At 45.4% G+C, this 14669-nt stretch overlaps 1 protein-coding gene across 3 annotated transcripts in view; it reads right to left on the bottom strand.

Annotated features, from left to right (window-relative positions):
• The window catches only part of ST6GALNAC3 (ST6 N-acetylgalactosaminide alpha-2,6-sialyltransferase 3), a 247921-nt gene that overhangs the window by 112028 nt on the left and 121224 nt on the right, over positions 1-14669 (bottom strand). Inside the window, exon 4 of one of the 3 annotated variants that reach the window (XM_072126958.1) lies at positions 12648-12824. The exons of the other annotated variants lie outside the window; for them this stretch is intronic. Within the exon in view, the coding sequence (XP_071983059.1) occupies positions 12800-12824 (25 nt within the window). The 3' untranslated portion in view covers positions 12648-12799. Of the gene's footprint in view, positions 1-12647; positions 12825-14669 lie in introns of those variants that run through there. 3 annotated transcript variants of the gene reach the window in all.

The raw sequence follows: 14669 nt of genomic DNA, 5'->3' as shown, positions 1-14669 counted from the left end.
CTCCTCCGAGACCTTCACGAAAAGTTTCTTGTCAGTGACGCTCAAGGTTTGTAACAGAGTGAAAAAGTAACAGAAGTGATTCCTCGCCCATGGGTGACGCTCGGCCGGGGGGGGGGGGGGGGGGGGGAGGGTCATCTCCTGAAGGACGCGGCGACACTGATGAATGGTCACACTGATACAATGACACCGACACGTCCCGATCCGGCCCCCGCCATCCCCCCTCCAATAGGAAGTCCGGGCTCTAGGAATTTTATATCTTTACGCCGTGAAATCCTCCAGTCCTCCAGCCCCCAGTCCTCCAGCCCCCCAGTCCTTCAGCCCCCCCAGTCCTCCAGCCCCCCCAGCCCTCCAGCCCCTCAGCCCTCCAGCCCCCCAGTCCTCCAGCCCCCCAGTCCTCCAGCCCCCCCAGTCCTCCAGCCCCCCAGTCCTTCAGCCCCCCAGTCCTTCAGCCCCCCCAGTCCTCCAGCCCCTCAGCCCTCCAGCCCCCCAGTCCTCCAGCCCCCCAGTCCTCCAGCCCCCCCAGTCCTCCAGCCCCCCAGTCCTTCAGCCCCCCCAGTCCTCCAGCCCCCCAGCCCTCCAGCCCCCCAGTCCTCCAGCCCCCCCAGTCCTCCAGCCCCCCAGTCCCTCAGCCCCCCCAGTCCTCCAGCCCCCCAGTCCTCCAGCCCCCCAGCCCTCCAGCCCCCCAGTTCTTCAGCCCCCCCAGTCCTCCAGCCCCCCAGTCCTTCAGCCCCCCCAGTCCTCCAGCCCTCCAGCCCCCCAGTCCTCCAGCCCCCCAGTCCTCCAGCCCCCCAGTCCTCCAGCCCCCCAGTCCTCCAGCCCCCCAGCCATCCAGTCCCCCCAGTCCTCCAGCCCCCCAGTCCTGAACTGTCCTTTATAAGACTAAAGTGTAATAACAAATTCCTAAAGTTTGTGCCCCCTGTGTATCGGAGCCGCTACAGGAATATTCATAGTCACAATCTGAGTTCTGGTCGGGACAAATAGTCTCAGACTCTTCTAAGGGGCAAAGAAATCGCAATGGGGTCCGAAAACATCACGAGACTCAGATCAGACGGTCGGGGATTCCAAAGGTTTTTGTAGCTTTCCTAAAGCACAAGCAAAATGAATCCAGTGATAATAAAAGGAATCGTCCACTTTCAGCAACTGATACTGTTTATGTAAAGTTCTACAATTTTCCATAATACTTTCTGTATCAATTCCTCAGGGTTTTCTAGATCTCTGCTTCCTGTCATTCTATAGAAAAATTCTATGTTTACTTCCATTGGATACAAATCTGTCCGTGATCATGTGTCACACAGGTGCGCGGCTCATTATATCCCTGGTCATGTGATGTCACTCAGGTGCACGGCTCGTTATATCCCTGGTCATGTGATGTCACACAGGTGCACGGCCCGTTATATCCCTGGTCATGTGATGTCACAAAGGTGCACGGCTCGTTATATCCCTGGTCATGTGATGTCACTCAGGTGCACGGCTCGTTATATCTCTGGTCATGTGATGTCACACAGGTGCACGGCTCGTTATATCCCTGGTCATGTGATGTCACACAGGTGCACGGCTCGTTATATCCCTGGTCATGTGATGTCACATAGGTGCACGGCTCGTTATATCCCTGGTCATGTGATGTCACTCAGGTGCACGGCTCGTTATATCTCTGGTCATGTGATGTCACACAGGTGCACGGCTCGTTATATCCCTGGTCATGTGATGTCACACAGGTGCACGGCTCGTTATATCCCTGGTCATGTGATGTCACATAGGTGCACGGCTCGTTATATCCCTGGTCATGTGATGTCACTCAGGTGCACGGCTCGTTATATCCCTGGTCATGTGATGTCACACAGGTGCACGGCTCGTTATATCCCTGGTCATGTGATGTCACACGGGTGCACGGCTCGTTATATCCCTGGTCATGTGATGTCACTCAGGTGCACGACTCGTTATATCCCTGGTCATGTGATGTCACACAGGTGCACGGCTCGTTATATCCCTGGTCATGTGATGTCACACAGGTGCACGGCTCGTTATATCCCTGGTCATGTGATGTCACACAGGTGCACGGCTAGTTATATCCCTAGTTATGTGATGTCACACGGGTGCACGGCTCGTTATATCCCTGGTCATGTGATGTCACTCAGGTGCACGACTCGTTATATCCCTGGTCATGTGATGTCACACAGGTGCACAGCTCGTTATATTTCTGGTCATGTGATGTCACACAGGTGCACGGCTCGTTATATCCCTGGTCATGTGATGTCACACAGGTGCACGGCTCGTTATATCCCTGGTCATGTGATGTCACAAAGGTGCACGGCTCGTTATATCCCTGGTCATGTGATGTCACACAGGTGCACGGCTCGTTATATCCCTGGTCATGTGATGTCACAAAGGTGCACGGCCCGTTATATCCCTGGTCATGTGATGTCACACAGGTGCACGGCTCGTTATATCCCTGGTCATGTGATGTCACACAGGTGCACGGCTCGTTATATCCCTGGTCATGTGATGTCACACAGGTGCACGGCTCGTTATATCCCTGGTCATGTGATGTCACACAGGTGCACGGCTCGTTATATCCCTGGTCATGTGATGTCACAAAGGTGCACGGCCCGTTATATCCCTGGTCATGTGATGTCACACAGGTGCACGGCTCGTTATATCCCTGGTCATGTGATGTCACACAGGTGCACGGCTCGTTATATCCCTGGTCATGTGATGTCACACAGGTGCACGGCTCGTTATATCCCTGGTCATGTGATGTCACACAGGTGCACGGCTCGTTATATCCCTGGTCATGTGATGTCACACAGGTGCACGGCTCGTTATATCCCTGGTCATGTGATGTCACACAGGTGCACGGCTCGTTATATCCCTGGTCATGTGATGTCACAAAGGTGCACGGCTCGTTATATCCCTGGTCATGTGATGTCACACAGGTGCACGGCTCGTTATATACCTGGTCATGTGATGTCACACAGGTGTACGGCTCGTTATATCCCTGGTCATGTGATGTCACACAGGTGCATGGCTCGTTATATCCCTGGTCATGTGATGTCACACAGGTGCACGGCTCGTTATATCCCTGGTGATTTAACAGTACAGGGATAATACACACAGTGATGTCACAGTACAGGGACAATACACACAGTGATGTCACAGTACAGAGATAATACACACAGTGATGTCACAGTACAGGGATAATACACACAGTGATGTCACAGTACAGGGGTAATACACACAGTGATGTCACAGTACAGGGATAATACACACAGCGATGTCACAGTACAGGGATAATACACACAGTGATGTCACAGTACAGGGATAATACACACAGTGATGTCACAGTACAGAGATAATACACACAGTGATGTCACAGTACAGGGACAATACACACAGTGATGTCACAGTACAGGGATAATACACACAGTGATGTCACAGTACAGGGGTAATACACACAGTGATGTCACAGTACAAAGATAATACACACAGTGATGTCACAGTACAGGGATAATACACACAGTGATGTCACAGTACAGGGATAATACACACAGTGGTGTCACAGTACAGGGATAATACACACAGTGATGTCACAGTACAGGGATAATACACACAGTGATGTCACAGTACAGGGATAATACACACAGCGATGTCACAGTACAGAGATAATACACACAGTGATGTCACAGTACACAGATAATACACACAGTGATGTCACAGTACAGGGATAATACACACAGTGATGTCACAGTACAGGGATAATACACACAGCGATGTCACAGTACAGAGATAATACACACAGTGATGTCACAGTACACAGATAATACACACAGTGATGTCACAGTACAGGGATAATACACACAGTGATGTCACAGTACAGGGATAATACACACAGCGATGTCACAGTACAGAGATAATACACACAGTGATGTCACAGTACACAGATAATACACACAGCGATGTCACAGTACAGGGATAATACACACAGTGGTGTCACAGTACAGGGATAATACACACAGCGATGTCACAGTACAGAGATAATACACACAGTGATGTCACAGTACAGGGATAATACACACAGTGATGTCACAGTACAGGGATAATACACACAGTGATGTCACAGTACAGAGATAATACACACAGTGATGTCACAGTACAGGGATAATACACACAGTGATGTCACAGTACAGAGATAATACACACAGTGATGTCACAGTACAGGGATAATACACACAGTGATGTCACAGTACAGGGATAATACACACAGCGATGTCACAGTACAGAGATAATACACACAGCGATGTCACAGTACAGGGATAATACACACAGCGATGTCACAGTACAGGGATAATACACACAGCGATGTCACAGTACAGGGATAATACACACAGCGATGTCACAGTACAGGGATAATACACACAGCGATGTCACAGTACAGGGATAATACACGCAGTGATGTCACAGTACAGGGATAATACACACAGTGATGTCACAGTACAGGGATAATACACACAGTGATGTCACAGTACAGGGATAATACACACAGTGATGTCACAGTACAGAGATAATACACACAGCGATGTCACAGTACAGGGATAATACACGCAGTGATGTCACAGTACAGGGATAATACACGCAGTGATGTCACAGTACAGGGATAATACACACAGTGATGTCACAGTACAGGATAATACACACAGTGATGTCACAGTACAGGATAATACACACAGTGATGTCACAGTACAGGGGTAATACACACAGCGATGTCACAGTACAGGATAATACACACAGTGATGTCACAGTACAGGGGTAATACACACAGTGATGTCACAGTACAGAGGTAATACACGCAGTGATGTCACAGTACAGGGATAATACACACAGTGATGTCACAGTACAGGATAATACACACAGTGATGTCACAGTGCAGAGATAATACACACAGTGATGTCACAGTACAGGGATAATACACACAGTGATGTCACAGTACAGGGATAATACACGCAGTGATGTCACAGTACAGGGATAATACACACAGTGATGTCACAGTACAGGGATAATACACACAGTGATGTCACAGTACAGGATAATACACACAGTGATGTCACAGTACAGGATAATACACACAGTGATGTCACAGTACAGGGGTAATACACACAGCGATGTCACAGTACAGGGATAATACACACAGTGATGTCACAGGACAGGGATAATACACACAGTGATGTCACAGTACAGAGATAATACACACAGGGATGTCACAGTACAGGATAATACACACAGTGATGTCACAGTACAGAGATAATACACACAGTGATGTCACAGTACAGAGATAATACACACAGTGATGTCACAGTACAGGATAATACACACAGTGATGTCACAGTACAGAGATAATACACACAGTGATGTCACAGTACAGGGATAATACACACAGTGATGTCACAGTACAGGGATAATACACACAGTGATGTCACAGTACAGAGATAATACACACAGTGATGTCACAGTACAGGGATAATACACACAGTGATGTCACAGTACAGGGATAATACACACAGTGATGTCACAGTACAGGGATAATACACACAGCGATGTCACAGTACAGAGATAATACACACAGCGATGTCACAGTACAGGGATAATACACACAGTGATGTCACAGTACAGGGATAATACACACAGTGATGTCACAGTACAGGGATAATACACACAGTGATGTCACAGTACAGGGAAAATACACACAGCTATGTCACAGTACAGAGATAATACACACAGCGATGTCACAGTACAGGGATAATACACACAGCGATGTCACAGTACAGGGATAATACACGCAGTGATGTCACAGTACAGGGATAATACACACAGTGATGTCACAGTACAGGGATAATACACACAGTGATGTCACAGTACAGGGATAATACACACAGTGATGTCACAGTACAGAGATAATACACAGAGCGATGTCACAGTACAGGGATAATACACGCAGTGATGTCACAGTACAGGGATAATACACACAGTGATGTCACAGTACAGAGATAATACACACAGTGATGTCACAGTACAGGATAATACACACAGTGATGTCACAGTACAGGATAATACACACAGCGATGTCACAGTACAGGATAATACACACAGTGATGTCACAGTACAGGGGTAATACACACAGTGATGTCACAGTACAGAGGTAATACACGCAGTGATGTCACAGTACAGGGATAATACACACAGTGATGTCACAGTACAGGGATAATACACACAGTGATGTCACAGTACAGAGATAATACACACAGTGATGTCACAGTACAGGATAATACACACAGTGATGTCACAGTACAGGATAATACACACAGTGATGTCACAGTACAGGGGTAATACACACAGCGATGTCACAGTACAGGAATAATACACACAGTGATGTCACAGGACAGGGATAATACACACAGTGATGTCACAGTACAGAGATAATACACACAGGGATGTCACAGTACAGAGATAATACACACAGTGATGTCACAGTACAGGGATAATACACACAGCGATGTCACAGTACAGGGATAATACACGCAGTGATGTCACAGTACAGGGATAATACACACAGTGATGTCACAGTACAGGGATAATACACACAGTGATGTCACAGTACAGGGATAATACACACAGTGATGTCACAGTACAGAGATAATACACACAGCGATGTCACAGTACAGGGATAATACACGCAGTGATGTCACAGTACAGGGATAATACACACAGTGATGTCACAGTACAGGGATAATACACACAGTGATGTCACAGTACAGAGATAATACACACAGTGATGTCACAGTACAGGATAATACACACAGTGATGTCACAGTACAGGGGTAATACACACAGCGATGTCACAGTACAGGATAATACACACAGTGATGTCACAGTACAGGGGTAATACACACAGTGATGTCACAGTACAGAGGTAATACACGCAGTGATGTCACAGTACAGGGATAATACACACAGTGATGTCACAGTACAGGGATAATACACACAGTGATGTCACAGTACAGAGATAATACACACAGTGATGTCACAGTACAGGGATAATACACGCAGTGATGTCACAGTACAGGGATAATACACACAGTGATGTCACAGTACAGGGATAATACACACAGTGATGTCACAGTACAGAGATAATACACACAGTGATGTCACAGTACAGGATAATACACACAGTGATGTCACAGTACAGGATAATACACACAGTGATGTCACAGTACAGGGGTAATACACACAGCGATGTCACAGTACAGGGATAATACACACAGTGATGTCACAGGACAGGGATAATACACACAGTGATGTCACAGTACAGAGATAATACACACAGGGATGTCACAGTACAGGATAATACACACAGTGATGTCACAGTACAGAGATAATACACACAGTGATGTCACAGTACAGAGATAATACACACAGTGATGTCACAGTACAGGATAATACACAAAGTGATGTCACAGTACAAGAATAATACACACAGTGATGTCACAGTACAGGGGTAATACACACAGTGATGTCACATGGTGTGCAGATTGTGTTTGGCCCCTGAACCCCAGTAATCCTTTCCGCACGCTATTATCAGTGTTATTCTGGTTGTGGAGAACATTATAGACTCCATTTATTTAATGAGCTTTCTGAGCCGAGCTCTAAACAAATCAATACAATTAGTGGAGCCGCTTCATCACCGCGAAACCTCCCTGCCGGCGCGTCCGATAATTATCCGGAGCAGGAGACGCTTCAGTATCGGGTCTCATCCACTGACAATGAGGGGAGCGCGACCCCAGTGACCGCAGATACAAAGTAACAGCAGAACTACCCCAACAGGTAGCGACCTTGTCACCTACCAACAGGGGTTAAAGGTCAGAGGGTCGGGTCACTCGGATAACGCTCTTGGAATAAGGCCAAAGCCCGACCGGCTGTAACGCAGCGTTGGCGCCACACGGATAAAAATAAGACATCACGCTGCCCGTATGTAAATGTGACCCCAACCCACTCAACACTTTATATGCAAATGTCCTCATAACAGAAAGCAACATATGTAAATCAGCCCCCACTGACAAAATCAACATGTAAATGGAGGAACTCCCAGCAGCGGGCGGAGACGCACGCCGCCCTCTGACCTAATTAGTATGCAAATGTGCGCAAGCTACTGATCCAATTAATATGCAAATCTATTTCCTGGGTTGGAAAGAGGAAAAAACTTTACCTGGCAGCGCGATAATCACTGCGCACGATTCATACTGGAACGGTAACAATGTAAGAAGCGTCAGACGTACAGTAATGACCCAAAACAAAACTTTCAAAAAGCGTCAGACGTACAGTAATGACCCAAAACAAAACTTTCAAAGTTAGAAAAAGTCCAAAATAATCTCAGAAAGTTTTTGCGTTAATATGAACTTGTCCCAGTAGGGAAAGGGGTGCAGGCCCCGAACTCACCCACAGTCCCCTGTCACCAGCCCCGCAAACCCTAACGGCCGGGGACTTCTGATTGACTTCTAGATAAGAAATATCAAAGCAAAGTCAGGCAGGACCAGGACAAAACCAAGATGGCAGCGAGGTTCAAAATCGAGAGGCAAGAGAATAGTCAAGAAAAGGTAACAGGGGTCAGATACACAGTGCAAGCAATAACAAGAGTAATGGACAAAAAGAGGACTGAAAGAACCAGCAGCCTGTAATCAGAACAGGACACTTGGAGTTCTTGGACGCCGCCTCCAGCAGCTGACAGGTACAGCGTCTATCATTCAATCCACAGCTGAACACATGAACTCATAATGACAAACCCAGCTTTTCTGAAGGCGCTGACCCTGAAAGGTAGCTCTCAATCAAAAGCATGACTGGGAGTGGTTTTCAAGCACAGGAGCCTGAGGGGTTCTGTTGTGTGAATGAAGAGCCTCCGTCTCCCCCTCTTCTAATGGGAAGTACCAGCCTAATCTCTGGCCCCGTCTATGATGTTTAGAAAATCCATCACTATTAGTCTGCATTTACATGGACATTGCAAGGACGGAAATTTTACCTGGATATACACCCCCCCCCATAGATGCCTATGGTGCCTGGGCACAGTATGGTGACCGCACATGTCTTCCCCCGTACTGTAGCATCCACAGGAAAAAGATAGAGCAAAGGTAGGGTGCTGTGCCTCGCTATGGAGAAGGGAGCGCTCATCTCTCTGCTGATCCAGTACGCTGCTGTATACCCGCCCTGGCTACTGTGAATGAGGCCTTAGTTATCATCTCTCTCATATTTTTGACTGATGGGGTTAATCACGGTAGTTGTAGAAGATTAAAAACTTAAAAACGTAAAAAAGGTCTTTAAAATGTCCTGTAATTTATGCTGTTTGTTCCTGTAACTAAAAAAGAACAGTGAATGAAGCAGCTCTCTCTCCCCTCTCCTACCAGGAAATCCCAGCACAGGTTCAAATTCCATCCAGCAGTTAAGATTTTGCATAAGACCGATGTCTTGGCTTCCCCCACCTTTGTCCGGATTCCGGCCCAGGTGAGGCGCATTGTTGTGTGAATGAGGCCTTAGATGAACCTGCCAAAACCAGCTAATTTGTAGAGAGGGGCCAGGACCTTGTGGAGCCGCCTCCCTCTGTATATTTAACCAGGGAAAAAAATTATGATCATTTTATCTGTTTTATATCTTTAGGTAATAATCGGAGGACGACGACTAACAGACGAAGGGGAATTATTACACAGCCACATTTCATCTGCCCTTTATCTCACGTGTAACGTTTCATGTTTTATGTTTTTATGTTCGGGTCCAGCTGAAAGTCGCCTCTTTTTATTCTTTTTTTTTTACATTTGTCCATAAATTAGAATCCCCCTTTTTCCCTCAGCTTTTCGCATCTATTATTCACATCCGACCCGAATGAAAGAAAAAAAAAAGGAATAAAAATTATGTAGAGCTGATTAAAAATGTCAATTTTATTAATATCCGCCGCAAAACTGCGACCGTTTTAAAAATCAGTCAAAAATAATTGCTAGGAGAATGAAAATTCTCCTTACACTTTATAGTCCAGAAAGCGGCGCCGGAGCCGGGTCTGAATGCAAATGACATTCATTTTCCTGACTGTAAAGTACAGAGATTCCCCTTTGGGCCTGATAAAGATGTAATCCTTGTGGAGCAGCTATTTTACTACAATATAGTTTTATATATTTCTACTCTACGAGGCTTCTCGCTACCTGAAATGTTTCCCTGTAGATGATGAACATGAAAGTATTAAATAGAGACGAAATGGAGGAGGGAAAAAAAAACCACATCTGATGCCGTAAGGGACAAGTCTGAGGGGGACGGAGGAGGCCATTGCTGAGGATAAGTAACAGCATATGGAGGAAAAAGAGAAATTCCTACATTTTCGGTGAAATAAAATTTAGGGAAATTAACAGATTTATTCTTTTTTTTTTTTACGGTTTTGGTATCGTCACCCGTGGGCCTAAATTTATTAATAGATAGAGCAGAGCGTGATATAGTGCCAGAATTATCGCGGAAACGAACTTTTATATCAGCAATTAGAACTTTTCCATAACATATCCATAGAATATCAGATTTGTGGGGTCCATTACCCAGCACCCCCACAGATCAAGCAACAAAGAGTGTACAAGGCGGCAGACAGCGCCATTCTCTATGTAGTGGTCAAACCAGGTACTACAAATCAGTTTCCATTCTTTTGACCGGTAGCTGAGGTGCTTTGGCTTGGCTCAGCCACTACACATAGTACAGCGCTGTCTGCTTCGTGTTACATTCTCAGGAGATGAGTAGAACTGTGGGGGTGCTGGGTGTTGGTCCCCGACAATATCATATTAATAACCTATCCTATGATTGTTGATCAATATATTTAGCTCAGAAATCCCCTTTAAGCCACGCCTCTTTTCTAAGCCTCCTAAAGGGGCGGGTCTAAGAGCTAAGAGGGGCGGGTCTAGGAGCTAAGAGGGGCAGGTCTAAGGGGCTATTCTACAGGAGACACAAAGGCCTTGAATAGTCCCAGGTGGGCTAGTAGTTTTATCATACTTACCATCGGTGCCCACCCAGCATGGGATAGCCATAGTGTAGGGGAATGGACGGTTGTCATGGGTTTGGGGATAGAAATCCCTATTTTATTAGCTTTGAAGTTGATAAGTATATTGTAAGATAAATGATGTATTTTTTATTTTATTTGTTTGCTTAATACAGATTTTTACATTCCCTGAATTATTTGTTTGAAGTTTTCAGATTTTTTTGGTTGATCCACGGCCTCCACCGTCTCCCATCACAATTCTGTGTGTGTTAAAGGGTCTTCAATCATTTCCCCTGAAATAGAAGCTTTAATTACTGACGTTATTCAGCCGCCGCTTCTATTAATTTATGGCTTTTTATCCGGAATAAAAAAGCAAATATCAGCTTTTTTTTTTTTTTTTTTTTTTTGCAAATATGCAGTCAGCTGGCGGCCGGCCAAATGAATATCCGCGGGGCGAATGAATCACATGGTGACGTTACTGTGAATATTTATGGCCGCGCGTTCAGAGGCTGCAGATTAAGTGTCACTCGCTGGACTCAGCGTCTGCACGGCCAGTGCTTTAATCACACAGACAGCGGAGTTACTGGACAGAACTGACCACAGGCTGCTGGGCTGCGGCTACACGGCAACAATGGGTTAAAATCCTGGAATGCAATCGAATATATTAATAAAATTATCTAAAACTGCAGCCACCACTAGAGGGAGCTCCTGCGTACAATGTTATTATGTTCAATAATAAATAGCACAGACTGCTGGGTGCAATGGCCCCGCCCCTGACACACAGAGAAGCTGATTTACATAAATATAGAAACTGAATTCTACTAAAAAATAACCCATGATTTCCGGAAAACATGAAATTCACAGGTACAGACGTCACAAAGTACATTACAATATGCTGGTTTTATTTTTGTGAATGGAGGGACTCACTTTTACTTTATCTGGGAGTTTGAAAATAAATTACCAAATAAATTACCCTTCCCTCCTCTCACTTCACGGGCTGTTACACTTCCCTGCTGTAATCTCACACAGAGGGAAGAGGCAGTGCTTATGCACAGTGTAACAGCCTGTGAAGCTGCAGAATGGAGGGCTGTGATGAAGCCCTTCATTTAAAAAGGAGATTTTTTAAAGAACGAGGCCATAAATAACAAATATTACACAGAAGATCCCACAGTCCCGGTGCCCGGATCTATGAGTAATGTCCCGGGTTTATCAGGATGGATTTTGATGGATTCTGATGGCAGATTAACTTTAAGTAAATAGGATTATATTATTATTAGTTATTAAGAAGGCATCAGGTGCAGAACTGCCCTAAACATGGATAGATTTGCAAAAACTTGCGCTACAATTACAGAGAATCTATTGGTCCAGAGAGGCTCCGCCTACTCCTGCTAATTTCCGACCTGCTGATCATATCATGCCATAAATTCCCCCACTGTCTACAGAAAATCCTACAAAATACACGTATTAAAATGCAAAGTATCTAGTACTATCTATTATCTATTAAAGAAGACTTTGACAACTCTGATCTTCTTGAGTTTATTGTGCCTGCAGCTCCTTAGTAAAGCTTTGTGTCTCTATGGTTACAGACTACAAGCAGACCTCGTGTAGTCAGATCCTGCAGTCAGGTGTTTTCTATGGGCTTGGAAGACTTGCTCGGGGTGTGTGGTGTGAATAAGGTAAGTACATTATTACGGTCTCCTTATTACAGCGCAGGCGCCTCCATGATCCGGCATCATCTTCTCTGTATTCTGCATAGATTCAGTGTGCGATATTCTGTACGGCTCTGAGCAAACAGAGGGGACAGGATTACTCAGTATTAGTGCGGCTCTCGTCTGTTTGCTTTGTCTTCGGATGGGAAGGGGATGGATCCGGCTTTCTCCATAGAATCTGAATACTAAATTCTGTGACGCCCCCAGACCACCTCTCTATTATGGTGACCTACAGCCACCACTTGGGGGAGCTCTTGTACATACATGACGCCTCTAGTAGGAATTGTAAACAGGTCAAGGATCACTATCCCCGGACATGTGGCCATATATAATCTATACATTACATACATTGTAGCCAATAGTCACACACTTTGAGTTGCCGTCCTGGTAAAATCAGACCGGGCGGAAAAGGGGCGGGGTTTACCTAAACCCTACCCGCAAAGTAGGTAATTCCGTTTGTAGGTTGGAGGTAATCCCAGGATAATTTTTGGGATGTGGGCTCACAACTAGCTGGTCACGCCCATTTTTGAGAAGCGGACGTCACATAGAAGATGACCCCCTATGCTTCGGAGATTTTTTCCTCTCTTTTTGGGAGTTTCTTGTGGGAGACTTGGCAATTTGCTTTGGAGTGTTTAATGTGACATCAATAAATGTTATTGTGAACCCACAGGGACTGATGGGAATGGTGACAATCTGTGCAGCACTTCGGAGTATGCTGGTGTTATAAGTATATAAGTATAAGAGACTGTTAATAAATGTGGCTTCATGGATAAGGATGGATGTACCTGGAGAACCTTCATATTGTATAGAAGACTCCAGTAAGAAATAGAACCGAGTATAATGCGGGGACCAGAAACACATAGACGACAGTGAACTCTAAACTCAAACACCCAAAATGCCTCTCATACCCTAAGTGGTAAGGGACAACTAGAAGACAGTTCCTCCCTGAGCCAAAGGGCAAACACATAACAAACAACACAAACTGAAAAGAATAGCCAGCAAGCTAAGTAACAACAGAGATAGCAGCAAGCTTAGTTACAACAGAGATAACAGCGAGCTAAGCAAAAGAGATAACAGCGAGCTAAGTTACAACAGAGATAGCAGCGAGCTAAGTTACAACAGAGATAGTAGCAAGCTAAGTTACAACAGAGATAACAGCGAAGTACCAAATCGCAGAAACACAAGAGTAAACTAGACAGGAGCCAAGGACATAACACCAGGAGTCTCTCTAAAGGTATGAAGCATAACCAGCACCAAACTGAGCGTGATCCAAATACTTATGGGCCTCTGGGTCTCTGCCGCAGACTGATTGGAGCAGAACTCAGTCAGAACTGTTGCTGGAGCAAACCAGACTGCAGGAGGTGTAGCAGCTCCTACACTACCTAAGCCCATGTTCACTCAAAGTAAAATGGAAGACGGAGAGAAATCAAGAAAATGGCGCTGTCACAGATGTTACATTGAGTTTACAAAAACAATCAAAATTTTCTGGCCAGAAGCCAAGAGCGGGTGTTCACTGTGATGTCATTATAAAAACTGATTATCAGGCGCTAAGACGTCCCTAATTATAGAAAGTCACTATTATAATGAGATCAATGGCGGCTGCGCCTTCCTTCCACTTTATCACAAAAACCTTCCTCGCTATCGATCACGTCGTTTGATTAAGAAGTGCTTCCCACCGAAGTGGGTGCACGGCTCGGCTCACGTGACCCTCCGAAGATGTCCGGGAAGATTCTGCCGAAAGCTTAACCCCTTCATGTCTGGTCAGATCTGTATACAATGTAAACAATCATTTCTATGATTATTTCTATAAGCTCCTTATAGGCGTTTTCATGACCAAATCCGGATTTTTCCATTTCCTATGGAGTCACTTATTATTAGCAGTCACATCTCAGCCTCAGCGTTCAGTATTTCTGCTCATT

This window comes from Engystomops pustulosus, chromosome 10 (assembly GCF_040894005.1).
Source record: "Engystomops pustulosus chromosome 10, aEngPut4.maternal, whole genome shotgun sequence".
Classification (NCBI taxonomy): Eukaryota; Metazoa; Chordata; class Amphibia; order Anura; family Leptodactylidae; genus Engystomops; species Engystomops pustulosus.
This window is presented reverse-complemented; position numbering and strand designations above follow the sequence as displayed.